The following is an 18,910-nucleotide window of genomic DNA, read 5'->3' as shown; positions in this document are numbered from 1 at the left end:
GTTCCGCACACGCCTGCCCCCTCCCCCTACGTGCACGTGCGTTTTGGTGCGCCGGGCGCGCACGCGCACGTCTCCTGGTTGTCGCCCGAGTGACTGGCGGTTTTGCCGGCCTCCCGCTCGAGCCATGGCGGAGCTGAGCGAGGCGCTGCTGTCCGTCCTGTCCACCATCCGCGTGCCCAAGGCCGGGGACCGCGTACATAAGGACGAGTGCGCCTTCTCTTTCCACACGCCGGTAGGGAGGCGCAGAAAGCCGCGGGGCGAGCCGAGCGGGGTCCGCGCGGACTCTGTCTCCCGGCGTGCCTCGGGCGCCGCGGGGCGCGCCGGGACTTCGAGTTCCGTCCGTTGAAGCGCCGGCAGTTCTGGGGCCGCGGGGACTTCGTTTCCCGACATGCCCTGCCCGCCTCCTGGGCGGAGGCGCGCGCGGGGCACGCCGGGACTCGTAGTTCGGCCTTGTTGGCGGCGGCTTGAGGGCTCTGGGGCCCGGCTGGGTTGGGGGACTTGGCTCAAAGGAGGGGAGGAAGTGCCGCTTTGCTTAGCTCCATGGATTCCAAAGAGCCAGCAGACACCCAAGAAGTCAGGATTTGTCCTATTGAGTTTCATAAATTGTAAACCGCCTGCAATGGTGTTGAAACAAAGGCTTTAGCTGATATTTCTGGGCAGAAGACCATAGAAGTCTCTAAACCATCCCAAATTACTGGCATTCCCATCAAAGCCCTTCTAGCCCAGGACACAGACTGCCCTGCTTGTTCGGTAAACTTACACCTTCTTTTACTAAGGCTGCGCTAAACGCCAACACATCCAAAGAAACATTTAGGGCACGCTAAGTCGGCTAGTGCGCCTCTCCAGAACGGTACAGTTCACTGATGGATAATAGCTCACCATGACCAGCAGGTGGAGACAGAGACAAAACCTTTTGGCTGTTATACAAGGAGCTGTGCTTCTCCCTTATATAACCAGTCTGTTCTCAGTCTTCCCTTGGTTAGTGTAGGCCTGTTGAAAGTTGTTTAGTGGCCTTATTGTTCGCGTTTGGTGCTGGACTGAGCTTGGGGGGACCCTTTGGGGGGTCTGTCACGCTCAACAGGTCATGAGTTAAGTCCCTCCCACATTTCCTCTACCTCCCCCAAGTTTTTCTACAGGTGCCTCAGCTGTAAGCCTTGCCACCGATACCAGCAAGGCATATGGCTTAGAGAGCCAGTGGAGTCTGTTCCGACAGAAAAAAATAATCCCGAGGCAGTGCCAGTCTGAAGGGAGCCGTCAATTGACTGTAATTGATTTTTTATGTTGTTGTTAACCGGCACTTTTCTTTCAGCTAGGTCACGTATTGCGTAATAAGCACTTTTAAAGAGAAAAAGTGCTCATTGTGCTCCAGACGCGAGGTCGATGCAGCCAGCCTGTGCTCGAGGTGTGCCGGCCACCGTGAAGGAGAATCCTAGTTGGTTTCGAGTGCTGACATGCAGGGATCCCCTTCGCGAGTGCCTCGCACACCAGCAGCTCAAAGCAGGGAAGCCTAGGATTCCTCCAGTTGCCGACGGTCAGGGAAATAAGGTTTCCCTTTCCGCTGATACTGCTGGGGACTCCCTTACAGCTGCTGCCTGTTTAGCGGCTGGGGCGGTTCAGGCTTCTCAGCCGCTACAGGCCTAGGGGGTGTTTTTCTTGGCGGGCTTTGCTCTGATTTTGGCGGGAAGCACCTCCATATTTAACATAAGAACATAAGCAGTGCCTCTGCTGGGTCAAACCAGAGGTCCATCAAGCCCAGCAGTCCGCTCACACAGCGGCCCATCAGGTCCAGGACCTGTATAGTAATCCTCTATCCATACCCTTTTATCCCCTTTTCCTTCAGGAAATTGTCTAATCCCTTCTTGAACCCCAATACCGTACTCTGTCCTATCACGCCCTCTGGGAGCGCATTCCAGGTGTCCACCATCCTTTGGGTAAAGAAGAACTGCCTAGCACTGGTTCTGAATCTGCAGCCTCAGGTGTCCTTCCCCCGGTATTGGAGAGACAGGGGCAGGTTTCTGCTGGGTCCACTGCTTTATATCAAGAATAAAGGTCACTCCTCTAAAAAGATTAACAGCCTTGTGCACATAAGCATTAGACTTCTCATATATAGAATTCAAAGGCTGAATATGCTCAGAGACATAGAGGCTAAAACAAAGGGTATTTATCCCAAGAATATTGCCTCACCACCCAATCATCGCATATGCTTAAAGTGCATTCAAACACCTTTAAGTGCTGTAAATCACAGTCTAATTGTTTAAAAAAAAAAAAATAGGTAAGAAAGTTTATTCAGATAGTGATTTCTACTCTCTAGGGGTCCTGGAGGCTTTCCACTTCTCGAGCTTATGTGCATGTTTGATGTATTTTTGAGGAGTGGTGTTCCGTGCCTCTTTGCATCACATCTTGAAGTTCTTGTAGGATGGCCTGGACAGGGGCCTGGTCTTCTGTCCATGTTCAACTCGTGGCTTTGTCTGCATTTCGTGGTTTGTTGCAGGGTAAGCGTTTAACTTCTTATTTGGACATGGTTCGCTTTTTGAGGGTGGCCAAATTGCTTCGGCCTCCAGTGCAGCCTTTGAGCCCCTGGGTTCCTGTTTGTTGAGAGATCTTACTCTCAAGGCAGTCTTCCTAGTGGCCATTCTGCGAGACGCACTTCTGAGCTGCAGGTTTTCACTTGTAGGCCTCCCTTCCTGAAGTTTTCTAGGGACCGTGTTCTGTGGCCTGTTCCTTCCTTTCTGCCGAAGGTGGTATCGCCTTTTCATGTCAACCAGTCCGTAGTCCTCCCGGTCTTGGGTATTTGGGAGGGCTCTTTGAAGCAGAGGCAGTTGCGCAAGTTGGAAGTCTGTTGGGTTCTTTGCTCTTATGTTCAGTGGACCCAGGAGTTCTGCAAGTTAGATCATCTTTTTGTTCTCTAAGCTGGTCCTCGTAAGGGGGATGGTGCTTCCAAGGCAACCATTGTGCTCTGGATCATACCTTCTTCAGAAGAAGCCTGTTCCGGATTTTCACAGGGATGATTCCACTCAGGATCAGGCAGCTTCTTGGGCTGAGTCTTTCCTTGTGCCTCCAGTGGATATCTGTAAGGCTGCGATTTGGTCATCTCTGCATTCCTTTGTGTGACCCTACCATGTCGGTGTCAGGACGCAGTGTTCAGTGAGCGTGTTGTGATGGCGGCCCTACGATTCCCACTCATGATGGGTACTGCTTTGGTACGTCCCATCAGTGAACTGTACCAATTTGGAGAGGCGCTAAAAAAGGAGAAATTAGGTTCTTACCTGCTATTTTTCTTTCTTTAAGACTCTCCAAACTGATACAGTCCCCACCCTGTCTGTCTGTTCTTGCAGGATTCGTGTCGAGTCTGATTTTTTTTTTTTCTTCGGGTTCTAGTATTTTTCTAGGGTTGGGGAGATTAAAGAACAGCGACTATGGCTCAGCTGGTATAGCTGGCGATCTGTGGGGACGTTTGCTGAAGGGACTTTTTCTATACAGTTTCCAACAGTATTGCCCTGTTAGTTGTTACTCCTGTTCGGAGTGTTGTTACTGTTCTAATTAGCACTTCTTAGTTCTGCTTGGCTTTTCGGCCGCCTGGTTATATTAGGGGGAAGCACAGCTACTTGTATTACAGCCAAAAGGTTTTGTCAGGGGAGACATGATAGAAACCTTCAAGATCTTGAAGGGCATAGAAAAAGTGGACAGGGACAGATTTTTCAAACTAAGGGGAACTACAAGTACAAGGGGACACTCAGAGAAATTGAGAGGGGAAAGGGTTAGAACAAACGCCAGGAAGTTCTTTTTCACCCAGAGGGTGGTGACTACATGGAACGCGCTGCCGGAGGATGTGATAGGCAGAAGTACGCTACAGGGCTTCAAAGAGGGTCTGGACCGGTACCTGGAGGACAAAGGGATTGAGGGGTACAGATAGGAGTAGAGGTAAATTATAAAATTAGAGACCACTGTTCAGGCAGTGGGCCTGATGGGCGAGATGGACCTCTGGTCTGCCTCAGCGGTGGCAGCGGTTCTTATGTCTCAGTCTCCACCTGCTGGTCATGGTGAGCTAATACTCATCAGTGAACTGTACCAGTCTGGAGAGTCTAAAAGAAAGAAAATTAGCAGGTAAGAACCTGATTTCTCCCTGAAGGTTACAGTTAGTAGATGAGTGACATGGTGTGGTGGCCCTGTTGGTCCACTTTCCAAGGTAATATAAAGAAATAAGGCAATACCTTTTTTTATTGGACTAATTTGAAGCATTTTATGATGAGTTTTTGAAGGTAACCCTTCTTCAGATCAGAACTAAGCAAATGTTGACAAATTTCAGTATATATAAGGAAAACATGAAAGCATTTTCCTCAAATACTGATATTTGTCTGCATTTTCTTTTTTCTGATCTAAAGAAGAAAGGTTACCTTTGAACGCTCATCATAAAATGCATTGAGTTAGTCCAATAAAAAAGGTATCGCCTTATTTCCTTTGTTTTATTTCTTCATATTACCCTAGGCAGTAGATGAAAGGTGAGAGACTCTTCAAAAATGCATCCTTAAAGGATCAATAACAACAATGATTGCTACAAAAGGCAAAGCTACTGAGCAAGTATGAAGAATTCATAGAGCAGGAAACGGCCGGAACGGCCTTCTGATTGAGCGAAAGAATCCACCTTGTTGTCCGTCGAAGTAAAGTGTAACCAGTAGATTTAAACAAAACCCACCCTCGTTACAAATCTGCGATAAACTCCTGAGCTGCTGAACCCTGGCAACAGCAAGCCTGGGGACGGGTGGGTGATGTAGTTTCATGCTCCACAGCCATCCCCCACAAGCTTATCTCTTTCCTCTACCTGTTTTTGCTTTTCTTGCATCTGTGTCACTGTCTTCTCCATGCATAGGAATCGGACGGTGGTCTCTATATCTGCATGAACACATTCCTTGGCTTTGGGAAACAGTATGTGGAAAAGCATTTTCAAAAGACGGGTCAACGTGTCTACCTGCACTTGAAGAAGACACGCAGATCGGTGAGGGGTCAAAATGAAACTTTGAGAAGGCACATAAGTAAAAATGTGGGGCAGGAGTGAGGTGCGTCTGGAAAGGTGTGCGTGTGGAGGGGGGAAGGAGGGTCTCAATACTGGAGTAGCAGAGGATACTGCAGGGTAGGAACTGAGGTGCATTGCCAGAGCTGGGTGTGATAGTCTTAATAGAAACATAGAAAGATGACGGCAGAAAAGGGCTACAGCCCATCAAGTCTGCCCACTCTTCTGACCCATCCCATCAAGTCTGAGTGCTAATGACCCAGATCCTTAGCTCGACCCCCATAGGGATCCCACGTGGATGTCCTATTTATTCTTAAAGTCGAGCACGCTGGTGGCCTTGACCACCTGCACCAGAAGTTTGTTCCAGTGATCTACAACCCTTTCTGTGAAGAAATACTTCCTGGTGTCACCATTAAATTTCCCTCCTCTGAGTTTGAGCGGGTGCCCCCTTGTGACCGAGGGATAGCAGAGGGTGCTGCAGGGCAGGAGTGAGGTGCTGTGTGTAGGGTGCCATAGAGTAGGAGCGATGTTCAAGGGTTTCTAACTGCTGCTAATGTATTTCTTTCAATCCTTTCTTTGAATAGGTAGAGGACAGTTCAGTTTCTGGAGACCCCCCAAGAAAAAAGCCCACACGACTGGCTATTGGTAAGTGCCATTTGAGAATCCTGTGGAGTTGGTCTCCGTCTATCTGTCGGTCTGTCTCTGTCTCATGCCTGCATTACCGCCTCTTTGTCTCCAACTGCAGGGGTGGAAGGTGGCTTTGATGTCACTGAGGAGAAGTTTGAGTATGATGAGGAGGTGAAGTTGGTGATCCTGCCAGAACACCTGCAGATCCCCCGCGATGGGCTGCCGGAGCTGCCAGATTTAGTGCGGGACAGGGTAGGTATTATTAGGGGACACGGGGATAAAATGTTTCTGTGGTTTTCTTTTCATTTAATTCATGAACGGTTTCAGTGGAATGGCTGTGACTGTCTTCCTTTCCTCATCAACACAGCATAGGGAGGCAAATGAGATGTCAGAAAATCAACCAAACAGTTTATTGTGTAAATAATAAAAAGTCACAGTAAAGAGATGGCTCTCTTTTTGAGTAAGGCTTTAGATCAGGGGTGTCAAAGTCCTTCCTCGAGGGCCGCAATCCAGTCGGGTTTTAAGGATTTTCAATTAATATGCATTGAAAGCAGTGCATGCAAATAGATCTCAAGCATATTCATTGGGGAAATCCTTTTTTTTTTTTTTAATCTTTATTCATTTTCACATCTTACAATGTATATTATTCAATCAAAAAAAACTTTTACAAATCACTTGACAATCTTACTTATAATCATTAAAGTATAAAAGAATCCCTCCCCACCCACCCCATCCACTAATAATAAATCAATTAACAAACATCATATATCCCAATCCCACCCTACCTATATCTTATATATTAATTAGTCTTTAAGCCCGTTACATTAACGGGTGCTAGAACATATGTGTGTGTGTCTGTCTTTTTTTCTCTCTCTCTCCTTAGCCGCTTTCTTTCTTTCTGCCTTTATTTTTCCTTGGCTGTCCATCACCACCCCTTGCCTGCTCCCCCTGTCCATTTTCCCTTCCTTTTACCTCCCCTGTGTCCACCACCACCCCTTCACTGCTCTCCTTATGCAGCAGCAGCCCTTCTCCATTTGTTTTACCTCCCCCCCTGTCCATCAGCATCTCTTTCGTTCTCCCCCTGTGCAATGGGTGCTAGAGTAGACGACTGTTTTTTTTTTTTTCCTTTCTCTCTCTGTGCTTGGATGCTGTCTGTCTGTCTGTCTGTCATTCTTTCTGTCTGTGTCTCTGTCTTGCGCCCTGCCTGCCTGTATTTCTCCATTGCGCCATGCCTGCCTATCTCTCTGTGGCCCCCTTCTCTTCCCCGGCATGATTGGTGTGTGCCCCCAGAACACCCTTCCCCCCCAAAGCAGCCCAGTTTCCCAATGCCCCTGCCCCCTTTTGTGCCATGCCTGCCTGCTCCGTGGCCCCCTTCTGTTTCCCCCCTATGATTGCTGTCTGGCCCAGCACACCCCTACCCCCAAAGCAGCCCCTTTCCCTCTCCCCCTGCTTCCCTGCCATGCCTGCCTGCTCCCTGTGCATCAGCATTTCCCTCCCCCTCACCTGTTCCTTCGTAGCAGCATGGAGATAAAACGGCTCCCTTAGTTCTTTGCTGGATTTTTTTTTTTAAGTTTAAAGATGCCTACGCGGCTCCTCTCACGATCTGGCCTGCGTCGGAAGCCTTCTCTGACACAGGCCGGGATCGTGAGAGGAGCCACGGCAGCAGTTTTAAACTTTAAAAAAAAATGCAGCGAAGAACTAAGGGAGCCGTTTTCAAAGCCGCCGCCGCGGCTCCTCTCATGAGCTGCACTTATATTATGTCGGAAGATGAGAGAGGAGCCGCCAGCCGGCTCCCTCGAAACCCTCCTCCCCCCCCCCTTCCCTTCCCGCGGTCCGTCTGGCTGCGTTGTTCTCTCCCTCATTCTCAAACCGTCCGTGCCCTACCTTCAAACTTGCAGTTCAGGCCTTGAGGATCATGGCAGGGAGGAAGGCAGTGTTTGGCGGCCGCTGGAAGGAGGGGGGAGTGATGAGCCAGCGGTGCATCTGGATTGTGAGCAGCCCTGCCTTCGGTCCCACTAAACCGGCTGGCAATAACGAAGCCAGACATCCCATTTAAATCATTATTATATAAAACCCCTGCTTTTATTTACAAAGTTTTAATTCCATATAATTCTCCTAAATTTTTAAGATCTAATGACCAACTTTTGTTGGTCATTCCTTCTCTTAAAATTATTAACACTCGAAGGCAATTCATTTGTACTGAAACAGTGCCACAGACTTGGAATTCACTCCCACTTTATTTAAGAGAGGAGAAGAATTTGGAAAAATGTAAGAGTCAACTTAAGAGCTTTCTTTTTAAAGATGCGTTCAATACCTAATTGAAATGTTAATTGCTCTTTTATGCATTTTGGATCTTCAATTATTTATTTGTCCTCCCATTCCTTTTGTGTTTTACCTTAACTGTTGATTCTTTCCTATCGAACATTGTATTTCTTCCCCTTTTGTCCTATTGTTTGCTTGTTTTTGTATTATTTACCTTGTTTAAATTTGTTTGTTTTTGATGATTTTATACCCTTGTTAATGTTACTCTCTATTTTATGTACATTTTAGAAATTTATTTTATTATGTGTACATCGCTTAGTAATTGTAATAGGCGATTAATCAAATAACAAATAAACTTGAAACTAAATCGCTATAGGCTCTGCCAGTCTCGATCCAGGCCCTCAGGATCGAGACCGGCAGAGCCTTTAGTAATTTGGCAAAAGGGAAGAACCCATGGCATCTGACTTTGTTATTGCCAGCCGGTTTAACAGGGACGGGACCGAAGGCAGGACTGCTCACAATCCGGATGTGCCACAGGACTCGGCGTTCCCTCGCTCTGTGACGGTTCGTCTTCTGGCAGTGACGTTCTAAGCGCGCATGCGCAGTCGTGCGGCCACACCACTACAGAAAAGGGATCAGGGAACACGGTTTGCTACTGCGCATGCGCGGGCTAGCATTTTATTATTTAAGATAAGGTGTTTAAGGTGGGGAAATCCTGAAAACCCGACTGGATTGCGGCCCCCGAGGAGGGACTTTGACACCCCTGCTTTAGATACTCCAGTTGCTTTCATTGCGTCTGCTATGTTATTTTGTCATTTTCTCCTATCTGGTCAGTTTTCAGCTTGGGAACGGTTGTGTCCGAGCAAGTGTTAAATCCTGGGGATTATGAACCATTGGCTTTCTGACCAACCCCCTTCCATTTGGTTTTGATGCAGTAAATTGCATACTTGGGTGCATTGGGAAGCTTGAGCTGTGGCTGGCTTCTGGGCGCGTCTTTGGAGGCTTTTTATTATTTGGCACGCTTTTGCCTCCAAAGATGCGTTCCACTTTCAGAATGTTCATAATATTGCCTGCCGACTTGTGTTCTTATCTACGGGCATGGTCTGTTCATCCCCTGATGAGGCATTGCGGATGCCAAAACTGGGATCCTACTTGGGTGGTCCTAGACTAAGTTTTATCTCTTATCACACACTTGGGATTTCTTATGAAATTTTGCAATCAAGATGGACATTATCGTTACGTGACTTTTTATTATTTACACAATAAAGTAACTGGTTGATTTTCTGACATCTCATTGCTTTGTTGCAGTGCTATTTTTGAGGCAAAATTCTTCTTTCCCTCATCACAATTTTCTGATTATAGGTGACTGGTGCCATCACTGCAATTTTGGCGGCAGACTCTGCCTCCCGGAAGCAGGAAGTGCAGGCCTGGGATGGGGAAGTCCGGCAGGTGTCGAAGCATGCTTTTTCTCTGAAACAGTTGGACTCTGCCACTCGCGTTCCACCCTGGTGAGGCTCTGGTGCACTGGGCACCTCTATTAATTTTCCAGCCCCCTGTCTTCTCTCCCCTGGTGATCTCACTCTTGTTCGCCTCTCTGATATCTGCAGTGGCTGGAAATGTTCCAGGTGTGAGCTGAAGGAGAATCTCTGGCTGAACCTCACGGATGGAGCTATCCTCTGTGGCCGGCGCTATTTTGACGGGAGTGGTGGGAATAATCACGCTGTGCAACATTACAAGGAGACGGGTTACCCCCTGGCTGTGAAACTTGGCACAATCACTCCTGATGGAGCAGGTAAGAGAAGCAGTCGGAACAGAGACGGAAGCAGCTGTGCTATCACCTGAAATGCAGGTTACAGGCTCTCTCATGTATCTCTCTTCCAGATGTATATTCCTATGATGAGGATGACATGGTGCTGGATCCAAAGCTAGCTGAACACCTGTCTCACTTTGGTATAGACATGATGAAAATGCAGAAGGTAAGGCGTGCATTCATCCCTCATTCAAGAGGGCCTCTGAGAGTTACTGCCTTTATTTACATCCATGGCTCTGCTCTTGCCCCACAGACAGACAAGACCATGACTGAGCTGGAGATCGATATGAACCAGCGGATTGGGGAGTGGGAGCTGATCCAGGAGTCTGCAGTGCAGCTGAAGCCTCTCTTTGGCCCAGGATATACTGGCATGTGCAACCTTGGCAACAGCTGCTATCTCAATTCCGTTATGCAGATTCTTTTTAGCATCCCGGACTTCCAGAGAAAGTGAGAGCGCCCGCTGTGGCCAGTCCTTCTCTCTCATGCATTTGTCACTCTTGGCTTCTGATTTGTCCTGCTCCCGCAGAATCCTTCCCCTCCGTTTAGGATACCTGAAATGCAGAGTCCAAAGCTTGTGGCTGGCCCAGTATCAGCTGTGGCAACCTGGGTTCTCTTCTAAGGGTGGGCGGGAACAGAGCAAATTAAATAATCCTTATAAAGCAAAAAAGCTCCAGGTTTTTTTGTCTAAATCTGTTCCTGTTAGGACTATATTTTTAATATGGATTTTGGGATGATGGAAATGTTGTCACTCTCTGAAATAGTTGAAAGGCCTGCGTGGTAAGCCTAGATCGTTCTTGGCTCAGCAGCCTCATACAATCCCACTTCTTCCTTTTGCTTCTTCCGTGTTCTGACAAGGTTTGTCTCTCTCTTCAGGTACATGGAAAAGATAGACGGCATCTTTGGGAAAGCCCCGTCGGACCCCACGCAGGACTTCAATGTTCAGGTGTAAGTGATATTGAGCAACAGCTCTGCAAATTCAAGCTGCCTTTTTTTTTTTATCTAGTCCTTGCTATGAATCTCTCCCACCAGGGCCAAGCTGGGCAATGGTCTCCTGTCCGGGGAGTACTCGACACCTCCACCAAGCTCCAGCAATGGGGAACAAAGCCTGCAGCAAAAGGTGACTAAGCCATCTCTTCCACCTCCCTAAACCTAGTACCATTGCTGGAGTCTGTGATCCACTCATGCAGCCTCTGCTTGTCTCTCTCTTTTCCAGGGTCAGCAGGATGGCATTGCTCCTCGCATGTTTAAAGCTCTCATTGGTAAAGGCCACCCTGAATTTTCAACCAACCGCCAGCAGGATGCTCAGGAATTCTTTCTGCATTTCATCAACATGGTGGAGGTGAGAGAAGCATGACACCCCATTCTTCTTCCGCCTCAGTTAACGTGATGTACAGGGACAGATGGTAGGGCAGGGGGGGAGGGGAGTGAGGCGTGATAGAGCCCAGAAGTGCTGATTCCTAAGTGGGAATGAAACTCTGCTCCCTTTGTTTTTTCTTGGGCCCACTACTGATTCCACAGAGGAACTGCCGCAGCTCGTCAAACCCAAGCCAAGTTTTTCGCTTCCTAGTAGAGGAGAAGATTAAGTGTTTGGCCACTGAGAAGGTGAAATACACTCAGAGGGTGGATTACATTCTACAGCTGCCTGTTCCTATGGACGCCGCTCTCAACAAAGGTAAAGACTTCAGGCCAATCCAGTCTCCTTGGCCCAGGCTTTACCAGTCCTTTCTGCATCTGATGTTTTCCTTTGTGCATGTCGTCATCTCCATCCTCGTACATTATTTGAGAGGCTCATGGAGTGTATTCCTTTCCACAGAGGATCTTCTGGAATACGAGTTGCAGAAGCAGCAAGCAGAGGAAGAGAAGCTGCCGTTGCCAGAGTTGGTTCGTGCACAGATACCATTCACTGCTTGTTTGGAGGCTTTTAGCGCCCCTGAGCAGGTGGAGGACTTCTGGAGCACTGCCCTGCAGGCCAAATCCCTGGCTGTAAAGTGAGTAATGTAGGGTATGGAGGGGAAGGTTTCAAAGCACTCGCTAACTCTTTCTTGGAGGTGGAGACTGGTTATTGATGCTCTCTACTCATTGTGAATGTGGGCCTGGTCCCTTAGCGTAGACGCTGTCGCTTTGGTCTGTATTATTAGTTTTTTTTCTCGGGAGTAATTACTTGTTTGTGGTGTTCTGCGTTTTTCCTTTCTCGTATCTCTCTTTCAGAACAACAAGGTTTGCCTCTTTCCCGGACTACCTGGTGATACAAATTAAAAAGTTCACCTTTGGCCTTGATTGGGTCCCCAAAAAACTTGGTAAGGGGGGCTCTGGGTGCGGGCGGTAGATGAGAGGGTAGTAATGTGGAATCTTCCTCCCTTGAACCAGAAGGGCGTCTTTGCAGTGTCTGGGATGTGTTCTGTCTTCGCAGACGTCTCCATAGAGATGCCGGATGAACTGGACATCGGGCAGCTGCGGGCCAAGGGGTTGCAGCCTGGTGAGGAGGAGCTGCCTGACATCGCCCCCCCGCCCCTGCTCACTCCGGATGAGCCCAAAGGTAGCCTTGGTTTCTATGGCAACGATGAGGACGACTCCTTCTGCTCCCCTCACCTCTCCTCTCCAACATGTTAGTGGCTCTTTTCCTCTCACTGCTCTCCTCTCCCCGTCTGTGCCTCGGGATGTGTCTGCTTCTGTGTGCAGAGAGGGGTCTGCCATGGCTTTCTAGTTCTGATCTCTTTTCCTGCTCTCTACAGCCCCCATTCTGGATGAGGCTGTGATTATCCAGCTGGTGGAGATGGGTTTCCCCATGGAGGCGTGTCGGAAAGCAGTGTACTTCACTGGCAACAGCGGTGTGGAGGCAGCCATGAACTGGGTCATGTCGCACATGGATGACCCTGGTAAGAACCCTCTCGGCTTACACAATCCATCATTATTGAATACCATAAAACGAGAAAGCGCTGCCCAAACCCCCTCCACTCTGCAAACTGGCAGGTCCCTGCTGACTTAACCCTTCGACTTCCTTATTGGACTCTTCTATAACCTGGTACGATGCCTCTCTCCCATCTCTCAACTCTCTTTACAAAGTAGAGTAAGAGGAGTTGGTTTTAAGATTTTGCTTTGTGATCTTTAGTCCTAAGTTTTTATGTTCATACTCTGTAAACCGCCTAGTTGTAGATGGTATATCAGTTTGTAAAATTATTATTATTTTGTTTTTTGTTTTATAAATCTTTATTCATTTTCTTATGTTACAACAAGTGTTCCAAATAAACTCATTAGAAACTTGAATATATACACTTGATTAACTCATATTAACATCAAATTTAACATTTCTTTAAAAAAAATTAATATTATATAAAGTTCTAGTATTATGCAAGAAATCTAAATTTATATAATTCTTATTGAATATAATAATCCCCTACCCCTCCCTCCCTCCCAATCAATAATACATAAAATCAACTTTATTGTGAATTCATTCAAATATTGATATAGTTTATAATAATCAGAAATAAAATCCCACCCCATTCCCCTCTATTCAAATATCTTATCTTGGGAAAAGTTTTTTTTTTTTTTTTTTTTTTTTTTAAATTTTTATTTATAAAATTTTCATTCTTACAATAAATAAATAGCATCTTGGGAAAAGTTAATCATTCATTACAGAAATCTGTTAATGGTCTCCAGATTTTTTGAAATTTACTCACATAGCCTTTTTGTGTTGCAATGGTGAGTTCCATTTTGTATATATGGCATACAGAATTCCACCAGAAAGTGTAGTTTAACCTGTCATGGTTTTTCCAATTGAATGTTATTTGTTGTATTGCTATTCCAGTTAAAATAAATAGAAGTTTGTTATTACTTGATGAAATTTGACTTCTTGCTCTCATGGTTGTTCCAAATAATATAGTATCATATGTCAAGGCTACCGGATTTTCTAACATCCTATTGATTTGAGGCCAAATTGATTTCCAGAATGATAAGATGAATGGACAAAAGAATAAAAGATGGTCTAATGTCCCAACTTCGACATGACAGTGCCAGCATCTATTAGATCTAGTGCTATCTATTTTTTGTAAACGAACAGGGGTCCATAAACCTCTATGCAAAAGAAAAAACCAAGTTTGTCTCATAGATGCTGACGCCGTACATTTTATCCTCCAAGACCAAAGTCGTGGCCATTGAGATGCATTAATTTGATGCTTTATCTCAATGCTCCAAATGTCTCTAAGACCATTTTTTGGTTTTTTATTTATATATCCGGATATTAATTTATTTTTAAATCTTTATTTGTTTTCATATCTTACAAGTGTATAATATTCAATCAAGAATTTCACAAATCACTTGACATTCTTATTTATAATCACCAAAGCATAAAAAGAACCCCTCCCCCACCCATCCCATCCATTAGGAATAAACCAATTAAAACAAATATCATATATCCCAATCCCACCCTACTTATATTCTTATATAATAAAAAGGTGTTTAAGGTGTCTGATCATTAGAATATGTAATCAGTGGCCCCCAAATCTTTTTAAAATTCAACATATTACTGGAAATTTGAAGGATTATACTAAACTTAATTATACCTTTTGATGGAATTCAGTCTGTCATATTTATAAAATGGAGAGAGTGCTTGCTATACAGCAAGGAAATTATCATAATTTTAAAATTATTAAATAAGAAAGGATTACATATCTAAGTCAGTTACTCCATTTGGAAACAAGTTATGGTTATGTGGTGGCCCAGTTAATATCGAGATCAGGACCAGTCTAGAGCAGTGTTTTTCAACTACCGGTCCATGGACCAGTTCTGGTCCACAGAAATTTCCTGCCGGTCCACAGGGCCAGCATGTGCATCAGGCCCAAAACAGTGTTCTTCAACCGCCGGTCTACGGTGTGATCGATGCAGCGTTATCTTCGAGCCAGCTTCCTCTTCCTAACTGATTCAGTGCACAAAGCCACGGACAGATGAGTGCAATTAGTACTATTATGGGGGCAGGGTCTGGGGTGGACATTGGGTAGAGATGGGCAGGGTCTGGCCCAGTGTTCTTCAACTGCCGGTCCACGGACCGATGCCAGTCCACAGAATAATTTTTTTATTTCTGCCGGTCCATAGGTGTAAAAAGGTTGAAAAACACTGGTCTAGAGCACCCCAGGAAAAAGAAGGGGGAGGAATGGGATTGGAAAGTGACATCACACCTGATATAGTAAGACTTGGGCGTGAATTTGGCGAATGTCGTACTCTGATGCTCTGCTATGCCCTTCTTTTCAACAGACTTTGGCAGCCCATTGGTTCTGCCAGGCTCCAGTGGCCCTGGTAGCACCACTACCTCAGCAGACCCTCCTTCAGAAGATGGCATCGCCACCATTGTGTCCATGGGATTCTCTCGGGAACAAGCGCTGAAAGCTCTGAAAGTCACGGTAAGCGCCCACCTTCCTTTCTAAGATTTTCCCTGGCTCATGTGAGATGTTTGGGCCCTGTATCTGCTTTGTCCCACTGAGTGCTGCACCCTCTTTACTCGCTCTATCACGAAGTATGCATGTGATGGCTCCGTCCCTCATGTGGCTCCCCCTACATCCATGTGGTCATGTGTGAGTTCCTCGTGCATCTCATAAGAATAGCCTTACTGGGTCAGACCAATGGTTCATCTAGCCCAATAGGCCAACCTCACAGTTATTGCTGCCGCATTTCCGATTCGAATCGATTTACCGATTCACTTCAGGTGAATCGATTCAAACTGATTCGTTTAAAAAAAAAATCAGCCTCCCGATTCAGTGACCAACCCTCCTCCCCGTGCCTTCAGGTCTCCTAAAGCAGGAGCAGCACTGCCGCTACCGCTCCTGCTTTAGGGAGGGTCAGTTGGGAAGTACTGCAATGTTCTCCAGCTTCCCCCCCTGGCCTCCCGTTCTTGCCTTCAGATAATACGGCAGCCTGTAGAGAAGATCACCAGTGCTGTAGCAATCCATGCAGGCTTCCATCGTCCTCAGCAGTATGCTTCCTCTGCTGCGGTCCCGACTCTCCTCTGACATTAGAGATAGGATCACGGAAGAGGGAACATGCTGCTGAGGATGACGGCAGCCTGCAAGGATCGCTACAGCACTGGCGAACCTCTCTGTAGACTGCCGTATTATCTGAAGGTAAGAGTGGGAGGCAAGGGGGGAAGCTGGAGGATGCTGCAAAGAAGGGGTGAGCATGCAGGCCTTCAGGGGGGGCAGGAAGGACGCTGCAAAGAAGGGGGGACCATGCAATCCTTCGGGAGGGCCGGCCTTTGGGGGAGGGAGGCACTGATGTAGAAGTACAAGGAGGGAGGTAAGGAGTGTTCAAAGAAACATGCATATAGAAACATAGAAATCGACGGCAGATAAGGGCCACGGCCCATCCAGTCTGCCCACCCTAATGACCCTCCCCTGCCTTTACTTTGCGAATAGAACCCACGTGTCGATCCCATTTGGCCTTAAAATCAGGCACGCTGCTGGCCTCAATCACCTGAAGTGGAAGACCATTCAAGTGATCTACCACCCTTTCGGTGAAAAATAATTTCCTGGTGTCACCGTGCAGTTTCCCGCCTCTGATTTTCCACGGGTGTCCTCTTGTTGCCGTGGGACCCTTGAAAAAGAAGATATCTTCTTCTATCTCGATGCGGCCTGTGAGATACTTGAACGTCTCGATCATGTCTCCCCTCTTTCTGCGCTCCTCGAGCAAGTATAGCTGTAATTTATCTAACCGTTCTTCGTACGGGAGATCCTTCAGTCCCGAGACCATCCGAGTGGCCATTCTCTGGACCGATTCCAGCCTCAGCACATCCTTACGGTAATGTGGCCTCCAGAATTGCACACAGTATTCCAGGTGCGGTCTCACCATGGATCTATACAAAGGCATAATGACTTCAGGCTTAAGGCTGACGAAACCCCTGGACTGGGGGAGAAATAATGGTGGATAACGGGATTTAGGGAGGGAAAGAACAGAAAGGGAGAGAAGTTTGACACAAGTGATGGGGTGGATGGGGAATAGAGATACTAGATAGAAGGGTAGTTGGGAAGAGAAAGGGAGTGCTGGTTGACCCTGGGGTGGTGGGGAAAGAGGGAGAGATGCTGGATGAAATGGTAGTTGAGAAAAGGAGAGATGGTGGATCTGGGGATGGTGGGGGGTCCATCACTGAAGCTGCGTGGATGGAGATGAAAAAACGGAAGATGCCAGACCTCTGGGGGAGGGAAGGGGAGGACAGAGATGGATGGATAGCATGGAGAAAGAAGGAGACCCTAGCAAGCGAGTTATCAGAAGAGAAGCAGAGCCTGGGTCCAACAAGATTTGAATAATGACCAGACAACAAAAGGTAGAAAAAATAATTTTATTTTCTGTGTTGTGATTACAGTATGTCAGATTTGAAATGTGTATCCTGCCAGAGCTGGTGTTAGACTGCGAGCATGAGCTAGGATTTCACAGAGATGAAAAGTCTTTTTTGTTAGTTTATTTTGTTTACACCAGGAGAGGGCAAAAGGGGTGGAGTGGGTGAAGAGGCTGTAAAATAAATCCACCAGGATGTTTGAAAAAACACCCAATTGGGCAGGAAAATTGAATCAAAAAATCGATTCAATAGGCCGAATCGAATCAAAATTTTTTCCCTGAATCAGGCAGCACTACTTACGGTGGCCTATCCAGGTCACTAGAACACATATGGGCTGCACATCCCATGTCTCTCTCATGGCTTTCTGTGGTGGTGTCTCTTCCTTCCTGTAGGCTAATAGTTTGGAGCGAGCTGTGGACTGGATCTTCAGCCACATCGATGACCTGGATGCCGAAGCTGCCATGGATATCTCAGAAGGAGGGCGTTCTGCAGCCGATTCCGTCTCTGAGTCTGTCCCTGTTGGGCCCAAAGTCCGGGATGGGCCAGGAAGTGAGTATGGCAGGCAGAGGACACTAGGACAGGCTGCAGAAGGAGACAGTTAATATTGTGGGGGCGGGGGAGGTGATGGAACTACGATGGGGCCCAGAGTTCAGAAGTCGTAAAGCAGTCCCTTGCTCATGTTCTCTCTGTCTTTTCAGAGTACCATCTCTTTGCCTTCATCAGTCATATGGGAACCTCCACCATGTGTGGTCACTACGTTTGTCACATCAAGAAGGCAGGCAGGTAAGGATAGGAGCAGAGCTCATGTCTGTGTATCTCACTCTTGCTGTCGCTGCTTTTCTTAGCCCATTCCAACTCCTCGCTCTGTCCCTCACTGCTCCCTATTTTCTTTCAGGTGGGTGATTTATAATGATCAGAAAGTGTGCGCTTCTGAGAAGCCTCCCAAGGACCTGGGTTACATCTATTTCTACCAGCGAGTGGATAGCTAGAAGACGATGGGGATGGCCAGGGACTGCTCCGTGCCTCACCTGCTCCCCAGTGCAGTGTCTGACGTTTGGAAGGGTGGGGGCTCGCTCGGCTCCCGTGTGACAGGGAAGGGGCTGAGTAGGCTGCGCACACATAATCAGAATGCTTTGCTCCCTGTATTAAGAGTGATGCAGACTCCCCCACTCCTCCCCGGGCTTTGTGCATTAGTGTGGTGGATGGAAGCTCTCAACACCTCTCCCCTGAACGTGCAGCGTTGGAGCATGGGAGGTGGATGTTCCCCACCTTGATACCAAAAGAACAAAATAGAGGGTTCACTCTAACTTGACTTGTGTCTAGTTTTTATTTTGCATGTGTGTCTACTGGAAGGCACTTGTGTCAGTGAGGATGGAGAGTGTATGTGTGCTGCCCCCTCCCCCTTTGCTCAAGATGTGGACGTATGCATGTGAGCTGACTAATTCTTCCTAGGGCCAGAGCCTTGGTTCAGCCATTAAGAAGGTACTTCTTTAGCACTCTCCAGACCAGTAGAGGTTAACTTTACGAGTGGGTATATATCTAATCATGACCAGCAGGTGGAGACTGAAAACAAAACTTTGGGACAGTATATCCTAGCCCCTCCTCTCTATTTCCCTCAGTCTTCTTTCAGTCTCCAGCAGGTGTTGAGTGATCTGTACCCATCTCCCTTGGTAGGGCTGTTGGAATTTGTTTAGGGGGTTTATTGTCCCTGTTTTTGGCCGGACGGAGCTTGGGCGGACTCTGTTTGGGGGTTCGTCCGACCTCGGGGGTGTCAAACCCGGCGGGTCACGAGCGGGGTCCCTCCCCCCACTTCCTCCACCTCCCCACATTTTTTTAGAGGAGCCTCAGCAGTAAGCCTTGCCCCCTAAATCAAGCAAGGCATATT

The 18,910-nt window shown here is 47.3% G+C and overlaps 1 protein-coding gene across 3 annotated transcripts; it reads left to right on the top strand.

Moving 5' to 3' along the window:
* The first annotated feature begins 19 nt into the window (after positions 1-19).
* Positions 20-18,332, top strand: USP5 (ubiquitin specific peptidase 5). Of its 3 annotated transcripts, none has more exons than XM_033925467.1 (20): positions 20-232; positions 4,868-4,993; positions 5,593-5,653; positions 5,754-5,887; positions 9,260-9,405; positions 9,505-9,689; positions 9,779-9,873; positions 9,961-10,154; positions 10,581-10,652; positions 10,737-10,824; positions 10,921-11,046; positions 11,226-11,379; positions 11,521-11,695; positions 11,916-12,004; positions 12,118-12,312; positions 12,440-12,583; positions 14,955-15,100; positions 17,418-17,574; positions 17,724-17,808; positions 17,921-18,332. In XM_033925467.1, the coding sequence occupies exons 1-20, from the start codon at positions 125-127 to the stop codon at positions 18,012-18,014; spliced, it is 2,574 nt and encodes an 857-aa protein (XP_033781358.1). In that variant the 5' UTR covers positions 20-124; the 3' UTR covers positions 18,015-18,332. The 3 variants fall into 3 exon arrangements, with proteins under 3 accessions (XP_033781358.1, XP_033781359.1, XP_033781360.1); XM_033925468.1 differs by having other exon boundaries at positions 21-232; positions 12,118-12,243; XM_033925469.1 differs by lacking the exon at positions 20-232 and adding an exon at positions 526-573.
* Positions 18,333-18,910: the final 578 nt, after the last annotated feature.

The sequence above is a fragment of the Geotrypetes seraphini genome, chromosome 16 (genome assembly GCF_902459505.1).
Source record: "Geotrypetes seraphini chromosome 16, aGeoSer1.1, whole genome shotgun sequence".
Lineage (NCBI taxonomy): Eukaryota > Metazoa > Chordata > Amphibia > Gymnophiona > Dermophiidae > Geotrypetes > Geotrypetes seraphini.
Note: the sequence above shows the minus strand (reverse complement) of the source record. Positions and strands in the feature narration are given on the sequence as shown.

What these genes read in the sequence shown, in the direction of transcription:
- USP5 (XM_033925467.1), top strand. Translation starts at nt 125, where the DNA reads ATGGCGGAGCTGAGCGAGGCGCTGCTGTCCGTCCTGTCCACCATCCGC. An exon ending in CCTTCTCTTTCCACACGCCG is followed by an intron (nt 233 to 4,867) that starts GTAGGGAGGCGC and finishes CTCCATGCATAG; the next exon opens with GAATCGGACGGTGGTCTCTA. An exon ending in GCCACTCGCGTTCCACCCTG is followed by an intron (nt 9,406 to 9,504) that starts GTGAGGCTCTGG and finishes TGATATCTGCAG; the next exon opens with TGGCTGGAAATGTTCCAGGT.